This window comes from Labeo rohita, chromosome 13, assembly GCF_022985175.1.
Source record: "Labeo rohita strain BAU-BD-2019 chromosome 13, IGBB_LRoh.1.0, whole genome shotgun sequence".
NCBI classification, from domain to species: Eukaryota; Metazoa; Chordata; class Actinopteri; order Cypriniformes; family Cyprinidae; genus Labeo; species Labeo rohita.
Window position 1 is genome coordinate 4340931 of NC_066881.1, and position 26207 is coordinate 4367137.

Sequence of the window (26207 nt, forward strand, 5' to 3'; positions counted from 1 at the left end):
GTTCAAAAACCTGGTAAGTTTTATAAAGGCAGCACATTATAATCGCATGATCAACACAAAGGCCATTCAGTAAGGTACAATAGGTTGCATAATCAGAGATACTTTTTAAAAAAAAAGATAGCATCACATTTATTTTGGCAGAATGCAATGCCCTGATCTTGAAATAAAATAAAATAAAATAAAATCAATTAATCAATCAAAGTCATTCCAAGATGACAGAAAAAGCAGGAAAAATGTTGATTATAAATATAGTTAGAATTCATTCAATAATGGAAACTTTAACTACAAAAAAAAATAATAATAAAAAAATAAAGTGTTAGACTTAGAGTACTGCATTGTTAGCTTAGCTTAACATGCTAATGTCAGATTTCATGGAAATCAATTGTGAGTTGAGTCTTTTGTGCTATTTGAGTTCCTTCCTATTTAGAATATTTCAAATTAATCACTCATGTTCCATGTAAGTTAGGATGTTGCCTTAGCTGGTTTTGTAGGTGGTTTATTTACTCAGCTTTAACTTACCAGTTTTTCCTTTGAAACACAATGATGCATGTTCAAAATGGCAAAAAGTTAAAGGGCAAAAATGACAAAAAAAAGTATCAGTATCATACAATCCAACTCAGAAGTCATATGATAGCTTTGTGTGAAGATGAAGTTGAAATTTTAGTCTTGATGCCTTTAAATGCTGGCTACAGACAGCTCACCAGGTTTTAGAGCAGAAAAGAAATTTCTGTCTGTCAGTCTTCTCACAAAGCTGTCATATGGCTTAAGACAACTTGAGATATACTGTCATATGGACACGTGGACTTTTTTTTATGGTGTTTTTTTTCCAACTTTTTTGCACTTGATGCACCTGGACACCGATTAAGAGCCTGTTTACATCTGGCCACTTGACGTGTTTTTACTGATCAGGGCTGCGTTTCCCCAAAGCATCATAAGCTGATAAGTTGATGATGACAATGAAGCAGATAGTTATCTGGGCCTGTTTACACCTCACTTAATGCGTTTTCTCTGATTTGATAGCTGTCTGATTGTGAAAAGACAAGGTGTAAATGTCCTCCAAAATGCTTTAGAGACATATTTAAATCCGATCACTCAAACCACTTGAGGAGTTGATCTGAGATGCATTCCAGATGAAACTGGACTAGTGCAAATGCATCTGATTGTTGAAACCACATATGTACATTAATGTACATCACATATGTACTATGAATGAATGCAGTTTATCCCTGTTGAAAAAAAGAAAAAAAAAAAAAAAAAAAAAAAAAAGCATATGCTGGTTAGGTATGTTATGAAGCATGGCAGCTGGTTTAAGCTGGTCCTTAGTTGGTCATGAGATGCTTTAAGCTGGTCCTATAGCAAGTAGCTCCTGCTCTGGACCAGCTCTACCAGCTTATAACAAGCTCAGAACCAGCTTAAACCAGCTCAAAGCCAGCTAAGGATCAGCTCAAACTAGCTGCCATGCTTCAAAACATACCATAATATGCTGTTTATTTATTTATTTTTTTTTTCCAACAGGGATATTTGTTGCATGAGCTCTGTTAAATTTGCATAATGCTGGAATTGAAGATCAGATTAATAGTCGTTTGATGGACACACATTTATGTGGCCAAGTGTAAATGGAATCATTTTAACAAATCAAATAGCTATGCAATAAGTAAAAACACATGAAGTGACCAGGTGTAAACTCAGTTCAGAAATTCAGTTCAGTTCAATTTAGCTCAATTCATGTGTGAACAAATTCAGTTCCTAGTGGAACACTGTCCTGCAGAGTTTAGCTCCAGCCCTAATAAAACACACCTGAACCAGCAAATCAAGATCTACCAGATTACTAGAGGGTTACTAGAGGAAACTTCCAGGCTGGTGTTTTGGAGGTAGTTGGAGCTACACTCTGCAGGACAGTGGATTTCGAGGACCAGAGTTTGACACGTGCCCTAAGATGTGTGAATACTGTGGGTTTCTTGACCTTATGTTTCATTTTACAGGTGTTCTTGGTGAGAAAAATCAAAGGTTCAGATACAGGACAACTCTATGCTATGAAGGTCTTAAAAAAGGCAACACTAAAAGGTAAAACTGAAGCGTAAGCTCTTAATTATGTGATCTGAATTATGATTTCTGCTCTACGGTTTGTGTGCTTTGCATTTGTCAGTCTTTCCCTAGTACGCATTGATATAAAACCTGCAGTTATTATTTCACCACAGCATGACATCTAACCTGTGAGTCATAACTGATCTGCTAGGAGGCCCGGAGTGCTCTCTAGTTGATTTTTAAAGAGGTATCTGAATCATCAAATTGTTTAACATGGGGGAAAGGACCCACTCAGATGCCCAGGCAATTTTCCTGAGTGACAATTTTTCATTATTGCGTGCTTCAGATCTGTAGCAGTTTCTTTGGAAGAAAGACAAAGAATTAATCTCACAAATGAACAAAACAGATAAACCTGAAGTCTTAAGCAGCGAACTGATATTCCTTTGTGACTGTGTGATTCATCCCTTTGTTTTTACACAACAAACACAAATTTAAGCAAAACAGCAGTTATCATAGTGATTCATAATGCTCGGTTTGGAGTGGTAGTTTATTTCACAACCTGTTCACAACCCACATAACTTATTCACTCGATGTAACCATGGTTACATCCCAAAGACTCTGCTCTCCGTGGATGATGTTGTGCAAGTTCTTCATGTACGTGTGAATGAAAATAACAGTATTGGTAACTGTGGCACCTCACTGTCAGACCACAGCAATGCTGCAACTGTTACATAAGACAGACCATTCAATGTAAAGAACCCGTGTGAATGAAGCATCCAACATGCTGCTTTTGATTTCAGACTTTTCAAAGATTTATAGAACAGTCCTGGAGGTTTAAATGCGAAGTCTGTAAATCATTCATAGACACTGACTTTTTTTTAACAAAGAATATATCATAGTATAAATCATATCGCCCACAGATCAGATCACAGTGCATGCATATAAACAGCAAAAACATAATGAGATCTGATATATTTCATTCATATGTGGTTTTCTCTGGTGCATATCTAATCAGCATACTTATGTCTAAATGCCCATATCCAATGTTTTCTTAATAAGAATTTTCCATGTTTAATAATCACTGTAATGCAACACTCATTTAGACATCTGTGGATCCAAGCTAAGTAATTAGAAGCTACAAGATGGCTGGAGCTATGAAATGTGTCAAGTACACAACTTGCAGGGAGACAAATTATTATTCGTTTTTCGCAGATGAGTAGTAACCACTTTGACAAACACATGAAAGTTCAAGTTAATATCAGAATTTTAATATATTCTGGTTATTTATGGTGATAAAAACCTGTTAACCAATTGCCATTACTGGGTAGAAATCCAAATAAATGTCAGTCGGTGCGTTTTCATTACAGATCCGTGCAAAAGTTGTGCGATATGTCAATAAAAAAACTATTGTAAAATGGCGCCATTTCCATGGACTGATGTTTTGACATTGAAACTTATTTTAAGTCATGACGACCAGTGTTGGTAGGTTTATGTATCCACCTTATACTTTTACATGGAAATGAGCCTATGGCTGAGACTTCCAGTTCATTAGTCGCTATAGGGAAATAACGAGAAGAATAACAATGTGCAGTAAATGGTAAAACTGTATGCACTACGTAATTAAGACAATACATTGAAATAATATGGCAAGACATAGTAATAACACACCAGCTAATAATAGCTGATATAAGCCAGACCCATAAAAATGTACAAATGGCTGCACCCACTCTTATGGGAAGAAAAATGTGGATATCGCAGCCACCGCACCAATTATTAATAACCAATTATTTTTAATCGAAGGAGACGTAGACATGTATCTTTAGCAAAGCAGAGTGGAGGACCACTTCTGGGGCACTTCTGAAACGCACCATGGCGCGGCTGGTATAAACACAAGCATTGACTACAGTGGTCGTTATCAGCTCCAGTGGCTGTGTCAGAGCCGTAATGCGCTGCAGACATGCGCTTTGTAAATAAGGGGTTATTCAGGCATTAATGGAAAGAAAAGACCTTTATACTTGTGAGTGTCCACGTATGAGGTGTTTCTTCGAGGTTATAGTACATTAAAGAATGATCATGCGACTTTTACATGTGCCAAGTGATCTGTAAATGTTTCCATTGCAGATTTGCGAAATATTTCGAATTGCCTGAAAAACCACCTCATGCGAGCATAAAAACTTTTTTTGCAACATATGGTTTTTATGTGAAAATTGACATTTCCGTTGGGCCTACTTTCAATTCACAGTTTTAGTTTGCGCAATGGAAACGCAAGTATAGCTATGTTTCCATCACCCTGTTTTTATGCGCATTGTAAAGTATCGCATCAGAAACGAGTGATGGAAATGCCAAATTCATAAAAAATCCCTTAATTTGCAAAAGTTTTTACGTGCTCTTGGGGTGGTTTTGACTTGTTCACAAATGCAAATAATAGGAGATGGAAGCGCATTTTGTGAATAAATTCCTCGATGCGCATCAAAAAAGCAATGTGACTTTGCGCTATGGGACGGCATAACCTTACTAACCAGCAGACCGATCTTGTTACACAGCATCTGAAATGTTATGGTCATTCTTAAAAGCCTGAGCAAAGTCTGTCATCTAAGTATTTCTGTATTCTGAAATTCTGTATTCATTTACACAACAATGGCATTTTTGGAGCCTGAAAATGGAAACTTTTGAAAACAGGTGTCAAAGTTTCTGAAAATAATACCATTATCATCTCTGTGTATACTATAAAAACACAAATTTGGTCATGCAATGTCATGCCAATATGTATTACGTGTTTGTATAGTATTTCTTTATAAGTGACATTACCAACTGCTGGCCTGGCATGCATATACTGTGTATATATATATATATATATATATATATATATATATATATACACTGTTATATGTACCGTGTTATATATTAAATGCATGTCACTGAAGCTATCAAGGAAATATGTTTAGGGTTTTTTTAGGCACTATAGATATATATACAGCATGTATGTTTTTTAAGGGAATGGCAGTGAATAGTGAATTAATTACTTTTAATTGTTTAATTTTATTTGCAATCATAATTAACAAGTCTCTATGTTTTGTCTCTAAGTGCGGGACAGAGTGAGATCGAAAATGGAGCGAGACATTCTCGCAGAAGTGAATCATCCCTTCATTGTCAAACTTCACTATGGTGAGTTGTTTTCTCAAGAGGAGTCTGTAAACAACAGAACAAGAGCATTTACACAGGAACATCAGTTTCTGAACCCCCTGTGCTCAGTTGAAGTGACAAACAGACAGTGTTGTGGAATGACTAACTACATGTACCAATGACGCTTACTAAAGTTGTTTGACAGTAGCTCAGCTGTTTTCATAGCGCTATATAGGCTTTACAGTAATGAGCTTTCATGCAATATTTTCTGTTCAAGTTTGATTATATTTGTTTTTTAACACAAATTAAAAAGAACATTATGTTGAAAAACAATTATATTATCTGATAATTATTTATTTAAAAAGAGACAGCTTGACTAGCATTTAAATTGACTGGCATGTAACATGGCAAGCTTTTTTATTTATACAGGTTTTTTGCCTTGTGCTTCTGAAAAATACTGCTTAAATGTCACCTTTGTTGCTTTTCCCCTCAGCCTTTCAGACAGAAGGAAAGCTGTACCTTATATTGGACTTTCTCAGAGGGGGAGATCTTTTCACACGTCTTTCCAAAGAGGTCAGTTTTTATAAAGTCAACTAAGTCAACTAAATAATTCTGCAGCTAAACTGTTGCTAAACAGGCAAACATTTCATGCTTGTTCGGGTGTAAAAGTATGTAAAAGGAATAACTGATTTAAAAATCGTCTTTATTTCATGATAATTTGTATTAGTTTAAACCCTGAATACTTAATTTCTCTGTAGTACACAAAAGGAGATGTTTTTAAGAATGTTGTTGCTGCACTTTTCATGTGAAAGTGAATGAGACGGACAGTTTATGTAAAAGATCTCAGTGAAGATTCTTCTAAATTTCCCTTTTATACTCCAGGGGAGAAAGTAAGTCATATGGGGCTGGGATAACATGAGAGTGAGGTAATGAGTTGACAGTTATAATACCAGTATATTTGTGTCCACTCATACAGTTGAGATGGGTTGCAATTGCGTAGTGAGAGGTTGTAAGCATTTTATTGTTCAGTAATTACCAAAACATCCACCTACATCCAGGTACATCCACATGTACAGTAATGGAGACATCATTTGGTCGGAATGCCTTGGTAATTAAAGGCATGTCTGGCATCTATTCTCTGGTGGATGGTGTAATTGGTCCCTCTTAGCATTCACTATACTATAATTTTCCTTAATGGAGTGTTTGATTTTCTTGATCACATTACTTTCGTATCTTCCAAATTCAATAAAAAACTTCCCTTAAGGACCTGTTCCCTTTGCACATGGGATAAAAAAATCTGATTATTGATCTACTGACTGCAGCGCTTGCTGAAATCTGCACTTTCTGAGCTGTGAATCACACATTATAGCAGCAGAGGCCATTAGTGGAAAATTATCAATGTAATTGTTGGGAAATGCAATACTGTCTAGATTAAGTAATAATTAAGGGGAAACAATTTGTTTTACACTGATTAGCACAGTTTGTGTCTGGCAGTCATATAGAGTTTGTAATAGATCCCCTGTGTACTGAAGATATTCTCAGTCACTAAAAAATCAAGGTCCTATATATATATATATATATAGGGCCATATATATATATGAAGAATTCAGATGCAAAACCAGCTAAAAGCCATCTCCTATCTCAAAAATGAGATAATGATACTGAGTGAATGCTCCTGACACAGAGTATACATCCATCAAGTACTTTTACTTTAAACTCACTAAATTCCAGCCTCAGCCCAATCAAAAGTACCAGTGCTTACATAGAAACCTATACAAAGTAGTCAGAAAGAAATGCTAATTTCAAAGAAAATCGTCAGATGGATTTAGAGGCTTTTGCATCTGAACTGTCCATATATATATATATATATATATATATATATATATTATAGGTTCCATATATGTACTATAAAATATTGCTCTCTCCCATTAGCCAGTTTTTCTTCTAATGTGCTTTTATAATTTAGGTATTAGGGATAAAACCTGGGGACAAAATAAAAAAAAAAAATAATAAAATAGCCTCTGCATTCACTTCGTTTTACAATTAAGATAAAATTAAAAATAACTAATATGATTTTCATGCCTAAAAATTGTGAGTTTGTATTTTATCCAACATATTCAGACATAGACTACCAGTCAAAAGTTTTTGAACAGTAAGAAGTCTCTTCTGCTCACCAAGCCTGCATTCATTTGATCCAAATTACAGCAAAAAGAAATATAGAAATTAGAAATATTTTTACTATTTAAAGTAACTGTTTTCTGAAATGTATTTTTAAAATGTAATTTATTCCTGTGATTTCAAACCTGAATTTTTAGCATCATTACTCCAGTCACACGATCCTTCAGAAATCATTATAATATTCTGATTTGCTGCTGCTGAAAAAAAAAAACATTTATTATTATTGTTATTATTATTATTATTATTATTATTATTATTACTAACAGCTGAGTGGAATTTTGTCAGGTTTTTTGATGAGTAGAAAGTTTGGAAGAACAGCATTTGTCTGAAATTAATTAATGAAATATATTATATATGTCTATCATCACTTTAAATCAATTTAAAGCATCCTTGCTATTACAAAAATAGTACAGTGTATAATGTTACAAAAACTTTTTATTTTAGATAAATGCTGACCTTTGGATCTTTCTATTCATCAAAGAATCCTGAAAAAAGTACTCAACTTTTAAATATTGATAATAATAAGAAGTAGGAAAAAAATGTTTCTTGAACAGCAAAGCAGCATATTAGAATGATTTCTGAAAGGTCATGTGACACTGAAGACTGGAGTAATGATACTGACAATTTAGCTTTGATCCCAGGAATAAATTGCATTTTAAATTATATTCAAATAGAAAGAATATAAAAAAAATAATAATAATAAAAAACATTAAAAATCTTACTATTCAAAAAACTTTTGACTAGCAGTGTATGATGGAGGGTTGAAAATGTACACCATGGTAAGAATAACATTTCAGACATTATTTTGAAAATAAAACAAGATAGTCCTTCTCAAGGTTCACACTTAACATGACTACAGCCTCAGATGTTCAAGAGTTCTATAACCGTTAAGTGAGTGGTTTAAATCTATAAAAAGCACATGCAGCAAACTACCAAGAATAACTTTGTTGCCGTGGTAATCGGATGAGAGATGGCAAGGTTTATTTAAAAGCATAATATTGGGCTTTTAAGATATGACATCATCTTGTGTTGCTACATGTACACTGACGGTTCAAAGCACAGAAGCATTTATGGTTACAAGCAAGAAAGAATTCTATATTTGCTTTATCTTTGACAAGACCACTGTTCCATTTTAAAAAGCTCAACAGATGCTTCATACTGAGTACATGTGCATTATTTTGATGTGCCATTTATGGAAATCAGCGGTTGTTAAATCAAGCACCATTATTACTACTGCTCATACTTACAGTTTAAACAAACCCATCAGCCTAACTTACTAAACTTTATTGAGGATAGGTGTGCTATTGCTTTAGAAAGCAATCAGACTTGTGATTTTCTGATCTGATGGATGAGAAAATGGCTAAAAAATTCCTTTGAATATCATAGGGACTTGTGGGTGAGCTCTTTTAACTTGGGTCATTAGGCAACCACTCACAACAGCCCATTAGTGCTATAGAAACCACTCAGAACTCCATAGCTACCCAGAATAGCCTAGCAACATTGCATAAGCTCACATTTTCTTCAGAATATGTCATGTGTTATGTACCATTATAGATTCAGTTTAGATCATGTTTACACACATTATTCCCGTGGGACTCTCCCAGCCAGGTTGTGCATTTTGTTGTTGCCTGGGTCTGAGAATCTCCAGCTAAGCTTCAGCACGTAGAATGACTTCAAACCCAGTATCTGGCCTCTCCGTTGAAAGCAGCCCCACACTTATCTGGAGTAGACGTTTCCTTCAGACATTGATTAATGTGACTCATTGGCCATGCTCATTCGCTCAGCTAAACAACCCGTTTTCTCCACCTGTCTGGGACGTCAGTCTTCATCAGTCACATTGTTCTGTCTTTATTCTGGTTGTGTAGAGATAGTTGTCTTTATTAATTGCTTGTGGACCTCTTTGTGTCACTGTACATCATATAGGCCACTTTGCTTTGGGATAACAAGATTATATGGTATCAAGGATGAATAGCTGAAATCACTTCTTTTCCACAGGCCTTTTTGAATGATTAATTAACTGTTGTAATTTTATTTTCTCTCAGCAAAAGGTGACTGAATCACATGTATGATCAATCACTCACAGGAACCTTTTGTAAATTTTTTTTTTTTTTTTAATTTTTTAATTTAAATGTATTTATTTAAATATAAATATATTGTAAAAATATACAGTTCAAAAAAGGTTTTTTTTTTTTTTTTAAAGACCGATATTATTCAAAGATCACTTAATTCTCATCAATAGTGACATTAAAATTTAGGCTTAATATTAAGAAATATGCATTGTGCACAAGTAGCACTTAAGTTTAATTAACTTGTTTTAATCACTTTTGTATCAGTAAGTCTCAAGCGATATGTTAATAGACTTGAACTATACTTAATATAAAATAAATTTATTTTAAATCTATTTTTTTATTTTTACTAGGGGAAGGATGTGTTAAACTGATAGTAAAGTGATAGTAAAGACTTATGTTGTTAGAAAAGATTTCTATTTTGAATAAATGCTGTTCTTTTTAACTTTTATTCAGCAAGAATGCTGAAAAAAAAAAAGGTATCACAGGTTCCATAAAAATATATATTAAGCAGCAGAACTGTTTCCAACATTAAAAATGAAAATAAATCAGCATATTAGAATGACTTCTGAAGGATCATGTGACACTGAAGACTGGAGTAATGATGCTGAAAATTCAGCTTTGCATGACAGGAATGAATTATTTTTTAAAGTGTATTAAAATAGAAAACCATTATTTTAAATTTGAATAATATTTCCCAATATTACTGTTCTTTTGTGTATTTTTCAATGAATAAATGCAACCTTGATGAGGAAAAGAGACGTCTTTAAAAACATTGAAAATTGTACTGATCACAAACTTTTGAATGGCAGTGTGTGTATGTCTTTTCCTCATCAAAATTGTTGAGTACAGTCTTGTACCATCAGATTTAAATCAAAGTTTTTGTATGTTATGGTACATCTTGTAGCTGGCTTGTTTGGTTTCTAGCTTATAACTCTATATATGTATATATGTATATATACTGTATATTAATCCCTGTGGGGTTTTTAAATCCCTATGGGGTACCAAGGCCGTTGAAAAAGTAGGTGGGTGCTGATGTACTTTATTATTATTATTTATATAAAAAAAAGAAAAAAAAAAAGAAAAGAAAATAGCCTTAAGTTTACCTTACAGCCATAAACTGTGTTTTTCTATTTGCATCTCACTTTAAAGATGATTTTGTTGGACAAAAATGTGTTTAGACCAGCTACGGTTGCGTTTAACATAAAGAGCAACTTCTGCACATTTACTTCCTGTGACAAATTAATCTCTTTGTAAAGTTTGAATTAAAAAGAAACTGGAGCACTTTTACTGAGATATTCGTGCATCGTGACTCTCCATGCAGAACTGTGCTTGGGAAGTGAGACGTAAATTAATTACCGCTGGTGCTCAGATCTCTCATCTGGCTGCAACAGCTGCTGCTCTCCTGGCTGGAACTTGTTACGCCAATCTACTCTCCTCAATATGGCACTGTGTGTCCCCTGATGCTGTCTACAAAGTCTAAATAAATCTCCCGGTGATTAAAATTAGCTTGGAAAAGAGCAGTTTTTGGACTTCTAAATATAAGAACACACTGTTACTGCAGTTTTATTGAAGATCTGTCATTGGCTAGCTTCTGCATTAAAGGAATATGCTGGATTATTTGCAGCCGCCTTCTATTGTAAGTGCATTACCGTTAATATAATTCCCATTAGATTTTATGAACTGCAGGAGTCTTGCTGCATAGACAGTAATTTATAACTCAGAACATAGCCAATAGAAAATGCTGTTTTAAAGGTGACCTATTATGCCCATTTTTACAAGATGTACAATAAGTCTCTGACATCCTCAGAGTGTGTATGTGAATTAGCTCAAAATAACCGACAATTTTTATATGTCTTGTTAAAAGTGCCACTTTTGAGTATGAGCCAAAACATGCTGTTTTTGTGCTTGTCCCTTTAGATCCAAATGAGCTGTTGCTCCCAGCCCCCTTTTCAGAAGAGGGCGGAGCTTCAAGAGCTCATGCTCTGGCTCATGCTGGTGTTTGCAAATAAACATTCCACTAGTAAAAGCCTGTTATCTTTACAGAAAACATACTCGGTTTAAAAGTCATAAATAAATGTATGATTTACGCAGACGAGAAGCATGGCGCGATAAAACTAACGACACAGCTGGTGCTATTGCGTGCTATAACGACATAGCTGGTCTCATGGTGCTATTGCGTGCTATCACAAAGTTTGTAAGTCCTACTTGTGATTGTGAGCTCGACAAATTCACATCATCATATGCAATTTTTAACTACCAGATTCCTATTTACGATCATTCCGGTAGCACGTGAATGCAGCATCAGTAACAACAGGCAGAGACAATGGTAGCTTTAGCAACCTTAGCCTTACAGATTGCCAAGAAGCTCTTTCAGAAAGGCAATTTTGAAAACAAACGCTTGATACTCACTTTGTCTGGAGCTGATGGTCGCGCACGCAGTGTTGGTATTGATCTCTACACATATAGACTTTACAAATTTTTCCCAGGACACTTCCTTTGAAAATGAAATTTAACCGAAGTGTCCTCAGCGGCTCAGATGGAGGAAGTCTACGGAGAAACACAACCCTTGTAATGCCTCTTTTGCGCTGACATTGTATATCTCCAGCAGCTACATCAAGAAACGGTAATGCCAGACTGCTGCTTCTCACTCAGAGCTGTGTCTATGCTAATAGGGCAGAGATTTTCAAAAGTGGTTGGTGATTTTGCCATACAATGACGTGTACATAGGGAGAATCTGGAATGGCTTGTTCTGAGAAACTGTTTATGATTTATTGGGATTATAAAAAAAATGAGTGGGTGGATTTTCACCATTATAGGCTGGTTGTTTTTATGCACTGCGGCCACACAGTTGTATTCAAACACCTTATAAAAGTGATTTTTGCATAATAGGCATAATGGCCTTTAAGAAATATGGTATGACATCATCATTTCATGTCGAGGTTGACTCGTTGACTCATTTATACACAGGTAAAACCCAAGACTGCTGGTTTTCTATTAACTTTTACTGTAAGTTTTAGGTAAAAACATTACCTAAATGGAAAACTAGATTTTTACATTACAAGTTGCCTTGTGGATGCTTGCATTCCTCCTTCCGTGCAAGTCATTTTTCTCCAGATGAAAATCATAAGCCTAATTTCTAAGAAACGTAATAATACACCTCCCCTCAATAAGCTGTATGATTTGAGGTATGATTTATGTCCATAGCACTGTGTGGGATGAGTTACATGACAAAATGTTCTGGTTAGGGCCTTGTTCAAATCCCTAATCCTAAAGGGATTTGGATTTCTGTAAAAGCATTGGCTAAATGAAAATTAGTTATTTATTATGATATGCTATTTTTTTTCTTTCTAGGTAATGTTTACTGAGGAAGATGTGAAGTTCTATTTGGCTGAGCTGGCTTTGGCTTTGGATCATCTTCATAGTCTGGGCATTATCTACCGTGATCTTAAACCAGAGAAGTATGACTCCCATGCATTATCAGTAAATAGCAATCATGTGTTCTAATTTGCATTGTAACCTACTTAAGTGCCCTAGATAGTGACCTCATGCCTGTAGGGCCACAAGAGTGACCTTGTGTTGATAACCTCAAATCGACCTCGAATTGGACGTAATGTTCAGGAGGGCTTAAGTCCTGCATTTTCAAGCAGCATTATAATCCACATCTGGATTAGAGTCAAAAGAACTCTGTGAAACTCTCATGTAATTACAGTCATAATTCAGAGGTTCAAACTGGGTGATGCAACCGTCCCGAGAGCTTCCCGTGCTGCTCCTGTTTCTTTGGTGCAGTTGCAGCAGCATCTGTTTTGTGTCCTGCTGGATTCGGAGTGCTTGTCAAAGCTTATTTCCTTACATTACACTGAAATGTGTACAGGGATCAAATAATCTAGTACACTTGTAGGACTGTGAGAAGTTTGCTTTCCAAAAAAAGAAAAAGAAAAAAATACCTTGGGTATTAAAAGATAGAGAGTGCTTAATAGACCTTTTAATGAAAAGGATAAATTAATTGTTAAGCTTTTCCATTACTGCTTTTATTGTAGTAAACAAGGTAACCACATAGGCTAGTATGCTTAATGTCATTCTTAAGAACCACTCCTGACCTAGACCAGCAGGAAAAATCCTATTGTTGAGCTGTGGTGAACAGCTACTAGCCCCTTAATATAATCCTTCCTGTGCTCCCACTTACAGTAATGCTCTTTCATGGCTTGTCTCTCTCATATTTACTCACACAATGAGCCAAAACCAAGCTCACCTGCACTCTGAATTGGCTCTTGAGGGAGATTCATCGCTGGAAATAATGAAAGGGGCACTCCATATGGTAGAAGAGCTATTCCTTCTGGATCTCGCATGAGAAGGTGAAAATGGAGGTGGCCTGAGAGCAGGTCTCGCAGGAGAGCTCTATATCTCTTAAGGGCACGCTGTTCTGAGACCTGTCATAGGTGATTAATGGCATAAAGGCGAAGGACACTGCACCAGTACATTCATTAAGAAAATATATCTTCAATCTTGTCACCCCTACACACTTCTAAGAGCTTTTAAAGGAAGTGTAGCATTTACCTTGTTGAACTCTGACAAGCCTTAATATGTGGTATTTAACTGTATTATTATGTAATCTCATTTAATGTTTTGTTGTTGTTGTTCATTTAAATGTTCATATATTGTTGTTACTTTTTTATTTTAGGTTCTTAGGTTTATCTATTTATTATTTTTATTGAATGTAACTGATTAATTTTACAGTAAGAGTAAAAATGAATTATAGTTTTGCAATCTTTTCATGGGTAATCTTGTGTATTAAATACTAAATAAAATATTTTCAAAATGTAGCTTAATGAATGCATAAAAAAAGATCCTATTTTTTTATAATTCTATATTATACAGTTGAGGTCAAAAGTTTGCATCCCCCTCTTAGAATCATTAAAAATGTAAATTATTTTACCAAAATGCATGTTGTTGTGTATTTAGATGTTTACATATAGTCCACAAGAGAAAATAAAAATGACCCGGTTCAAAGGTTTACATCCCATTGATTCTTAATACTGTGTTCTTACCTGGAACACAGTTGTTTTTTTGTTGTTGTTGTTGTTTTGTGATATTGTTCATGAGTCCCTTGTTTGTCCTGAACAGTTAAACTGCCTGCTGTTCTTCAGAAAAATCCCACTATTTCTTTGGTTTTCAAGCATTTTTGTGTATTTGAACCCTTTCCAACAATGACTGTGTGATTTTGAGATCCATCTTTTCACACTGAGGACAAATGAGGGACTCATATGCAACTATTACAGAAGGTTCAAATGCTCACTGATGCTCCAGAAGGAAAAATGATGCGTTGAGAGCCAGAAAAACTTTTGAACAGAATGGAAATGTGTACTTTTTTCTTATTTTGCCTAAATATCATATTTTTTTTTAAATTGAGTACTGCCCTTCAGAGACTAGAGAAGATAGTTACATGTTTCCCAGAGGACAAAATAAGTTAAGTCAAAAAGTTTGCACTCCCTGGCTCTTTAATGCATAGTTTTTCTTTCTGGAGCATCAGTTAATTATTTTGGTACAATAATTAACATTTTTAATGTTAATGTTTTTTGAAAGGGGGATGCAAACTTTTGACCTCAACTGTAATTTAGTCTTTATTTTACTGAATATAAATCCATATTATAAACAGCAAAATATTGCAAAGAACAAATATATGTTCTTCTGTCTCATTTTAAATCTGTAGCTGCTCTTTGTACCTTAATATAGAAATGAAATCTAATCCACTGTTGCTTCACCTTCCCAGCATTCTCCTTGATGAAGAAGGCCACATAAAGATCACAGGCAAGCATGAATTTTTGTTTCATTTGCTCTCACCGCACGGCCCAACTCTTAATGTTTGTCATCGACCGACAGCTTATTATCTTCTCTGCTCTCAGATTTTGGCCTGAGCAAAGAGGCAATAGACCATGACAAACGAGCGTACTCGTTCTGCGGGACCATCGAGTACATGGCCCCAGAGGTGGTCAATAGACGAGGTCACACTCAAAGCGCTGACTGGTGGTCCTTTGGCGTCTTAATGGTAAGTGTCCCTGCAAATAGTGAAGGATCATAGTGGGCTATGTGAGCACTGCAGTGTTTAGTGTTATGAATATGTATAGCACTAGCTTGGGGCTTAAGGATAATGTGGCCGCAGCTCTGTGGGGTTCCCACAGCCCATTTTGGTGCAAAATTATTAAGCACTTTCATACTTTAGATATTTGAATGCATTAACTGGCCTTGCTATGCTGCATTACATTCAACTCAGAAAGACAGAATTTTACTTCAGTGGTTTCCTTTTTTTTCCCCCAGAAATTCAGATGTATAAAGGTGATATAGGACTGGGTGATATAGCTAAAAAATTTATATCTTGATATTTATCCAAAAAGTTAAAAGCGTGATTTTTGCCCCCATGAAAAAAACATGATCTGGATACAACAGCTATTATTACATATATATATACATAACATATGCATTATATATATATATATATATATATATATATATATATATACACAATCAAAACATATTGACCAGTTACTGCTTCTTTTACTAAAAGAACAACTTTTACTTGATATTGATACCAATATTAAATATTACAATTAAAATTATAAAAATTATACGAAAAGTGCAATCTTTCCTACAAAAGAATAACACAGAAATATACAAAGAGCAAAGAAACACAATACACATTTCAAAGAACAAGTGGCAAGGTCTATTTGTTATCAAAACTTATCTATTTTGATATACAATATCAGATTTTTTCACAGTCAAATGTCACATTTTCGGATTTAATTTCAGATTTAATTTAAGTGTAAATGCAGCTGTCAATTGAGATGTGTAGCTAGTTAAAAAAGAAGAAAAGTACATTTGCTTTTAATTAATAGATAATAACAAGAGATTTCAATGATATTTTGAACACTAAAATGGGAAATGTTTCCATTTTAAAAATCTGGTCAAAAATCACAGCATCAGTAACACTTGTTAACCTCTTGTGTAACTAACAACAATCTTTTCGTAAAAACTTAGTAATTGGTCTGAAAATTATATTTATTGGACACTTCCTCACAAAATATGTGTCAGCGGATCTCTTCTTGCTGCTGCACTGGGCCACAGATTCCTCTATTAATTCTAAAAAAGATCTGCTTAGGCAAAAACCTTTTTTTATTATTGCCTTGAGCTGTTGTCGGTAATTGCTCCTAGATGAGGGTTCGTCTTTTGAGAATTTCCATTTCCTCAGAAGCAACTGACTCACAGCCATTATTGGAGCAAATAATTTTTGAAGAGGTGCACACTTGTATCAAGAGCTCAGATGGATACGACACCTGACTGTAAAGAACTTGTGACTACTGTTGGTAGACATTTTGGTAACTCTTATATGAAGCCTGCATGTATAATACATTATAAATGTATTTATAAGGCATTGTAATGAATGCATGATGCATTATAAAAAACCTTAGGATATGTTGTATCTCATGAATATTCATAAGAACAGTTTTAATGTATTATAATATTTACTTATTTGTGGTTATAGCTTTTAAGAGTATAATGATTTATAACACACAATGAACATGTTGCATCCATTTAAGTTACAATGGATTATATTTCTCATAGTTATAATGTATCATAAGTCTCATATCTTGCCATCTTACTTATGCTACTTTACTTAAAGCAGACAAAGACTACTTATAAGTAGTAATATATATATATATATATATATATATATATATATATATATGTGTGTGTGTGTGTGTGTGTGTGTGTGTGTGTGTGAAATGTGTGTGTGTGTGTGTGATTAGTGTAATATATGACACATTTGCTTTGAACTATTTTTTATTGTAATATCAGTTTGATTATTTTGATGGTCCACCAACAGACATAATACTCATACATAATATTAATACTCTAATGAGAGTTAGTTGACACGTAGTTGCAAAGTTGCTTATAGCCAGTAGACTAAGGGGACCATCAAAATAAAATGTAACCATACTGTATAAAACACTGCATTTTTATTATTATTACTTTTTTTTTTTTTTTTTTTTTTTTTTTCGGTTGAAAAGTACTAACTAGCTCTCATCAAAATTAACAGTAGCCTCACAGGAAACACTGAAATTAACACTCAACACCTAACCACTCACAAGATGTAGTAAGATCATGTACAAATCTTAAATAAACAATGTAAAGATATGATAAATTTCATTATACTGTAAACAAAGTAGATTTAATATAGTGTTCATTGTGTTATAATAATCATAGTTATAACCACAAATACGTAAGTATTACACTGTATTATAATTGTTTTTCTAATTATTCTTGAGCTGATATAACATATATATATACATATATATATATATATATTTTTTTTTTTTTTTTTTTTTTTTTTTTTTTTTTTTTTTTTTACAATGCATTGTGCATTCTTTATAATGCCTTAAGAATACTCTTATAATGTATTTTAAATATGGGCTTCATCGAAAGTGTTACTGAAATTTCTAGTTAAAATGTAAAGGTGAAGTATAATTTATGCTTAACTAGTTGCACCCAACAAATCTACCAGTGAGGGTTTATTGGACCATGCTAAGCAGCCAAACCTTGCCCATTTGGTCATCAAAGTGACAACCTGAGGGGGTGGCCTTTTTTGGTATAGAGATTAACCAAATAACTTTTAAAAGTTTGACAGTGAATGCAGTACAAATGGACAGTTTATAGGAACCAACTGATAGATTATTATTGAATTCTACTATAGCAGATAATTTTAAAGCATTATCAGCCAGCTCTAATCTTCTAAATGCCAATTTAAGGCATGAAGATGTCAAGATATGATAGTCATTAACATCATGTTTTTCTTTAAAATGCTTTGAAATTATGTGTATTGTTTAAAAGAAAAGTTGCTGTTTAGTAGAATTGTTGCAGAATCTCTCTTCATAACTACAGCCCATTTAACTAGCTCACTTCTAAATATCCACAGCATAACCCAGCCTTAAATGAATTCACTCTTTTTCACAGGAAAAAGTGTTACATAAGAGTAAGCATGCTGAGACAGATTTGGTTTCACAGTATGCGCTGTTACTGTGCAGCAGTGCTGAATACACACTTCTCTTATTGTATCATCCGTAAATAAACTTGCTAGAGCAAAGCCTGATGCTTCTATTACTGTCTCTAGTTTGAAATGCTGACTGGATCCCTGCCATTTCAAGGCAAAGACCGCAAAGAGACAATGGCACTTATTCTCAAGTAAGAATTATTGTTGTATTTGTGCATTTTCTGACAGCCTAGGTTTTTTTTTTTGGTTTAAAGATTTGTAATTCTAAAGTTGTCCTCACAAATGGACCTGTCAAGATGATTTGTGATGTTTGTGGCTAAGCATCACAGTCTCATTTATTTTCAGAAATAAATAACCGATTTAATGGTTTCTTTTTTTTTCCCAGGGCAAAACTCGGCATGCCACAGTTCCTCAGCCCAGAAGTCCAGAGTTTACTGCGGGCTCTTTTCAAAAGAAACCCTTCCAATAGATTAGGTAGGTTACGGTACATGAACCGAACACTGCTTTACACCAACAAATATTCAATTCACCTGCTTTCTTTCTCTCCTCCATAAGACCATCCTAATGGTATATAAGTACATATATTAGGGAAAACAGATAACCTCATCAATCACCTAATTGATTGTTTTGAAAATGTCAGTTGTCTGGTGTCATCTGCATGTTTTTTCTTTTGTTTGCCTTGGTTTGAGCATTCTCTTGTTTGCTTTGGGTTTTGATTAGTCCTCATGTCTGGTGTCCTGTGTCTGGTAAATTATGTTGTTCAGTCTTTGTATATACACCCTCGGTTGGTTAAGTCCGTTGTCTTTTTTAATTGTTTTTTGGGAAAAATGTTACACTGTAAAAAATCTTATGTGCTATCTACTTAAAAAAAATATGGTAACAATATTACACATATTATTTTTAAGCAGTTTTTAAGGCTTGATTTTTTTAGAAGAATTTACTCAAATAAATCATGTAAAAAAATCCTAAATTATTTAGCCAGACACATATTATTTTTAAGTAGTATTTACGGCTTGATTTTTTTCCCTAGCAGAATCTACTTGAATAAATCATGTAAAACGTCCTAAATTATTTAGCCAGACACATGATGATTTTAACATTATTAGTGGAATAATCTTTTTTAGTTTAAGCAGATAAAACAAAATGTACTCATATGTATTAAGGAAAATTACTTAATAATATATAAAACATTTTATAATGAATACATAATGCATTTTGTTGTTAAACATGCTTTTATTCCATGTTTCACTGGTACCAAAACATTAAACACTTTGTAAATTAGTGTATATAACATTTACAGCAGTTTTAAGATCTGTAAAACAGTTTGTAACTGACAATTTATAAGTCATTGAAATCAACTGTTTAGCATTATATGCTCACATCTTTTTTTGTGGGAATAGTCACACAAAAAAACCTGAGATAACTTGTGCATAGATAGCATAAAACAAGATAACCTGTTGTAGAACAAGCTGTAGAACAATCTCAATACCTCAACCAGTGCTGGGCATTTTCACCAAAACTTGGTAACAATGGAATGTGTCTCTCACAATCTAACACACAAGTTTGTTTTTGAGAGATTGTAATTTTGGGAACGCCTGCAAACATCCAGTTCCAGGAAGAGCTTCTGAAAGGCCTCAAATGTATTCCTCAGTTGTTTGGGATAGGTGAGGTTTAGTGCATATGTGAACTCTTCATTAATCTAAAAAATGAAACACACAAACACTGATTATAATTATGTTCAGTTGACAACCACATTATTATCTGTGATGGTATTTAATGACAAAATGTAAAACCCTACCTGGAGAATGTCAAACAGAGCAGGCCAGCGATCTTTAAATTCTGCAACAGTCATCAAATTCAGAATCTTTATACTGGAGAGAAAAATCCTCATGGATATCAAATGCCTCCTTAACTGCTAACATAAGGTCATCTAAAGTTTTTGGGATTCCTGAGGGAAGGATTAACTTCCTGATTTCTTGTTCAATAAGTACTCTTAATGCTGCAGGGTCCATGTTGTCATCTGAATGCCTAAAAAAAAAAAAATAATACAAAGCACAAGTCTGATGAACATCAGGTCTGCAACAGTTCAGATTAACAGTTATGAAAAATTTGACATAAACCTAAAGAAAAAAAAAAAACTTAAATACTACTATTTTACTGACATTGTCATTCTAAACATGCATCCACGGATGCTGGACTGAATGTTAAAAGGATAGGATATTTCATCCAAAAAAAGAAAATTCCTTATCTTTTACTCTTCATAATCTTTGTGTTATTTCAAAAACCATAACACTTTTCTTATGAATTATCCTTTTAAGGACTGGCAGCCTCTTGTACAAATCATCTTGTACATGATCTCAAGCTACCTTTTCAAATTCTTAAATGCAGCATGCTTAAACTGAAAATGTAGCTATAAGGTAGTAGAAAAATACCACTTCCGTTGAAAACTCAAATGCTTTTAAAGATGGTGCTTCAACGACTCTCACGATGATCTGTAAAAAAAAATAAATAAATAAAAAACTGAATCAGATTTGTAAAAAAATCATTCACTTGACAAAACTGCATCAAATAAAATAAGATGTATATTTTAAATTTTTAAGCATAGTTTAAAGTGAACTTAAATTTAACACAAACACTGACATAATTTAGTTTAAGTAGTTACTTGCACCACAAGCTTCATTGTCATCTCAGAAGTTGCTGTTAAAATTATTATTCATAAGGAAAAGTAGTTATAAGAGTTTACATTTAATGTAAGGTTTGTGGAATATTTTTTATTACATATTTTTAATCACCAAAATCATGAAATTGGAATGGTTTAAGCCTAGAAACTCAATACTGCTAAACAAGTCTAAACATTTTTAAATATTGTTAAAGACTAATTTTAAATAAATTTGCATTATAGTAAATCTCAAATGTGTTCAAATACCTTCACTCAGGTCGAATTTTAAATGGATTAATCAAAGAGAAAATGTACATTGCTATAGATATATCTTATTCTTTGTGGAGACTGATAATGCCTTAATTTTTGCAAAGATGTTTGTATTCTTCAACTAGTCAAAACGTCTAGTTTCAGAATGCATAAAGTCATATCAGCACGGTTATGTCCATATCAATTCCTGGAACGTCATCGTGTTGCTTCTATGGCGTTTGTGACTTGTTTTCTTTAAGAGTGCGCCCTCTAACGTCGAGTATGAATGAAAAAATGCATATATTGCGTGAAATGGTTAAACGCTAATTTAATACATATTTACAATTTGAAGCGAATATATAAACACATCAACACTCTTAAAAGTTTAAGTATAATCATAGAAACTGCCCCATCTATGAAGCTCGATGCATGGCCATAATTATTTTGCTTTAGCGATCAGCATGTGCATTCTAGCCTTAGCACGTGCATGTGAGGAGTTATGACTAACGAGCTCGAGTTCAGATTTTCACATCAAATCACATCGCATAATTGTAAACCTTTATTTTAAAACACCTGGTTCAACATAGTCACTGTTCCACATGCCGAAATGATCACTGTCGTTCAGATTCAAAAATCAGTGTAAAACAATTCCTGTACTAGCGTGAATAAGCGGCGTCCTGAGGAGCTTATTTAAGAAATCAAAATAAAATGTAAAAATTAGTACGGGGCTTAACTTACCTCTTAACACTTTACACTGTTCGTCTGTTCCTTCAAAATGTCCGTCCGATCACTGCTGTTGTTGAGATTCAAATGAAGGTGACTCAATCAAACCCGGATAATTGGACCAATTCTCTTAAAATAAATATGAAGTCTTTTTTCCTCAAAATTTTAGCCTAAATGGTTCCTCAAATTAAGCCTAAAAATTGCACTCATTTCCTTAAAAAAATAGATAAAATTTATTTCTTAATTTTATTAGTAAAATGTTCGCAATATATTATAAAAAACACAGAAAACCTATTTTTTAAATTAAATATGCACATTATTTTTAATGATTACATCAATTTTTTTAATGAAAATTACAAGCCTCATGATTCATTTTTTACAGTGTACAAAAGCTTTAGTATGAAAAACCAAACGTGTACAATTCTTGCAAAGACCGAAAGACTTTCCATGAAAGCCCTACTATTTGAATTCTTTATTATTTGTATTCTTTACTCAGAATTTTCCACTTTCTTTTGTTTTTCTTTTTCTCTCACTGCTTGGAGTCATTTTGCGTTTGTCTGCAGATAATATAATTGCTAATAAGCAGAACGTCTGCCAAACACAAAGTTATCTTGAATTTTAATAAGCTCAGACCTTTAATGCACTCAGAAGGCTCTGCTAGAGTGATCTACACTCTTAAAAATAAAGGTGTTTTACGATGCCATCAAAGAACCTTTGTTGTCTAAATGGTTCCATAAAGAACCTTTAACATCTGAAGAACCTTGCTGTTTCACAAAAGGTTCTTTGTGGGCGAAAGAAGGTTTTTCAGATTAAAAAAAGGTAAGAAAGAGATGGTTCTTTAAAGAACCTTTGACAGAATGGTTCTTTGTGGAACCAAAAATGGTTCTTCTATGGCAGGGGTCACCAGACCCCGTCCTGGAGGGCCGGGGTCCCTGCAGAGTTTAGCTCCAACCCTAATCAAACACACCTGAACCAGCTAATCAAGGTCTTACTAGGTATACTTGAAACTTCCAGGCAGGTGTGTTGAGGAAAGTTGGAGGTAAACTCTGCGGGACACCGGCCCTCCAGGAGCAAGTTTGGTGACCCCTGTTCTATGGCATCACTGTGAAGAACCTTTTAAAGCACCTTTATTTTTAAGAGTGTAGATTACATTGTGGCTTGGTGTTTACTTTTATTGTCCAACTGAGATGAATGATGATGACCTCTGATTGACTTTGAAATGAACACCTTATAAATTTTGTATTTTTGTGACTGTAAGGATGGGAATCATAAAGAATTGATTCATTCTGGGTCTGATTTTAATTCCACTTGGGTATTTTGGTTCCTTGGTGATTCTTTTAAGAACATTTAGTGTTTTTAGGAAGAAAAAATGTAGACAAATTTAGAAAATATTTCTTACAGAATATGAGCTAAAATATTTCTTATATTAGTTATGTCTTACCTAAAGCCATTTTTGGGCTGCATAAATGTTTTTAGAAATAAAGCTACATACAATAACACATGAGAAGAGCTGATTTAAATTGTCCAGGGGCCATCAAAGACCAGCAAATCACTGGTTTAAGCTGTTTATTCCAGTAGGAGTGTAAACAATATGAAATGCTTCGCACAATAAATGTATCAGATGGTCACAGTGATACCTATTTTAGTTGAACATAGTATAAAGCAATTGTACATTGTTCTCACGACAGCAGCAGTGGGCATGAATCTCATTTTAGTCAGAGATGATTTCCTGTGTGAATGACTGCAGTCAGACTTCCAGACGCTGCTACTGAATGTTTGTCAAAGGCGAGATTGAATTTAGCTGGGTGAATCATTTTATCCATAATTTATAAGGCAGAGATAAATGCCATCGAGACCTTGTGTTGACTGTGGCTTAATATTCTTCTGTCTCAGATTAGTTGTATACAAGCCAGCCAGGTCCTGACTCACTTGTGTGTGACTACTAACATAGTTTGGATGGTGAAATGAAAATGGAATAGTTAATGAGGTGGAATAGTGTTGTGCGGTAGAGCGCAACAGTAGGTTTACTGAAAGAAAAATCCTATACATTCTGTGTAGAGAGAAAATTATTTTTAGTGATGATATATATCCCGTTTAGGACAGATATACATTGAGATCTGAGGCTGTTAAAGCGGTAATTCACCATTGTCAGGATGGGCTTTTAATAAAACATGCAGTCTATTTACATTTACATATACTACATACCAGTCTTAAATGTAATACATTACAAGTACATTTTTTTCAAGTAATTAGTAAAGTAACACATTACTTTTATTGAGTGGCAGCACACCTGAAAGTTTTTTTTTTTTTTTTTTTTAATAAACTTTTATCAACTTTTTTATATTAAAAACAAACAAGCAAGCCCAGCCCAGATGAGAAAAAGTTATGCAAAAGTAACGTAATGCGTTACATTTAAAAGTAACTTTCCCAAACATTTAGTGGCCATTCAAACACAGAATGTGTTTTTCCATTCCACTGCGATACTTAATTGTTTTGCTATGTAAACACATGCTTGACAGACCAGCATGACCGTTGCGCTCACGTCTCGTGTCTTTTGCAGCATCTTGCACATGAGCACCACATTGTTAAGACGGCATGTCCAGTTAAAAGAATTTCAACTTTTACACACAGCGCCGCTCATCAATGTCAGTTCCAAAGCAGTGGACCAATCAGAAGAACTCAGAGGCTTAAAAAACCCCATAAAACAAAACAAAACAAAAAAAGAATTCTGCTGTTTGCCTATTTCTATAATTTTCGTTATTGTCGTTATGGCATCACGTCTCAAAAGCTCGTCTCGAGTCCCTCGCGTTCTACTTTTTTAAAAACCATTCCTGAGCGCTGCGTGTTTTTGCATCTAAAAATGCTTTCTGTGTGAATGGCCCCTTACATGTGCACCAACAATGTGATTATTTCCAATAATCGGAGTGAATTTATTTGCAGTAATGTTTACATGACATTAGAAAACCTTGTCACTCCGGTTTACATGCAATTTTCATTATTCAGATTATTTGTTAAAAAATGTGGTTATTTTTACCATCATTATTTGCTTACCCCACAACACAAATGATGAACTCACATGCCTTAGGTATGTTACTGGCCACTGTCCACTTACTTTAAATGCGAAACAGACATATTGGAAGGTTATTTGGCGCCATGAGGAACATTGCAACATTGCAATCTCACAAAGGTCCGTCATAATCAATAAATCAATTGTGCATTTGAATCCATCTACACTTTGTTATAATGAGAGGATTTGCTAGCTTGTGTAACTCTGGTGTTTTGAGCGGTGAGATCTGAACTTAAAGAGTTCACTTCCAGAACAAAAATTTACAGATAATGTACTCACCCCCTTGTCATCCAAGATGTTCATATCTTTCTTTCTTCAGTCGTAAAGAAATTACGTTTTTTAAGGAAAATGTTTCAGGATATCTATCTATATAATGGACTTCTATAGTCCCCTATAGTTTGAAAATCCAAAATGCAGTTTAAATGCTTCAAAGGGATCTAAACGATCCCAGCTGAGGAAGAAGGGTCTTATCTAGTGAAACGATCAGTTATTTTCTAAACAAATTTTTTTCCGGTTCATGACAGTTAGGGTATGTCAAAACACTCCCATCTCATTTCCTCCTCCAACTTTAAAATCATTCTACTTCGCTGTTTTACCTTTTTTTATAAAGGGCATTTGACCTTCTTTGCATGTTCACTTTGTAGGATGTCGCGAAGTAGGGTGATTTTAAAGTTGGAGGAGGAGATGAGATGGGAGTTTTTCGACATTTTCGACATACCAAACTGTCTTGAAACAGAATACACAGACTTCACGCAGAGCTAGACAAGACGAGCATTTGAGGTTAAAAAAGTATATAAATCATACTCTAATTAAAAAAAAAATAACCAATCGTTCCACTATAAGACCCTTCTTCCTTAGCTGGGATCGTTTAAAGCCCTTTGAAGCTGCAATGTTTTCTGCAAAAAAAAAAAATTCTTTACAGCTGAAGAAAGAAAAACATGAACATCTTGGATGACAAGGGGTGGGTACATTATCTGTAAATTTTTGTTCTGGAAGTGAAATATTCCTTTAAACGCCTCTGATTGGCCATTGTGTTTAAGAAATCAGAAGATACTATATGTCTGTGATAGGCTA

General features: G+C 34.1%; 1 protein-coding gene across 1 annotated transcript in view; it reads left to right on the forward strand.

The window, feature by feature from the left end:
- The window catches only part of rps6ka2 (ribosomal protein S6 kinase, polypeptide 2), a 62217-nt gene that overhangs the window by 17395 nt on the left and 18615 nt on the right, over positions 1–26207 (forward strand). The window contains exons 3-10 of the mRNA XM_051126304.1: positions 1983–2064; positions 5110–5190; positions 5642–5721; positions 12747–12853; positions 15163–15200; positions 15296–15438; positions 18556–18626; positions 18821–18909. Of these exons, the coding sequence (XP_050982261.1) occupies positions 1983–2064; positions 5110–5190; positions 5642–5721; positions 12747–12853; positions 15163–15200; positions 15296–15438; positions 18556–18626; positions 18821–18909 (691 nt within the window). The remainder of the gene's footprint in view (positions 1–1982; positions 2065–5109; positions 5191–5641; positions 5722–12746; positions 12854–15162; positions 15201–15295; positions 15439–18555; positions 18627–18820; positions 18910–26207) is intronic.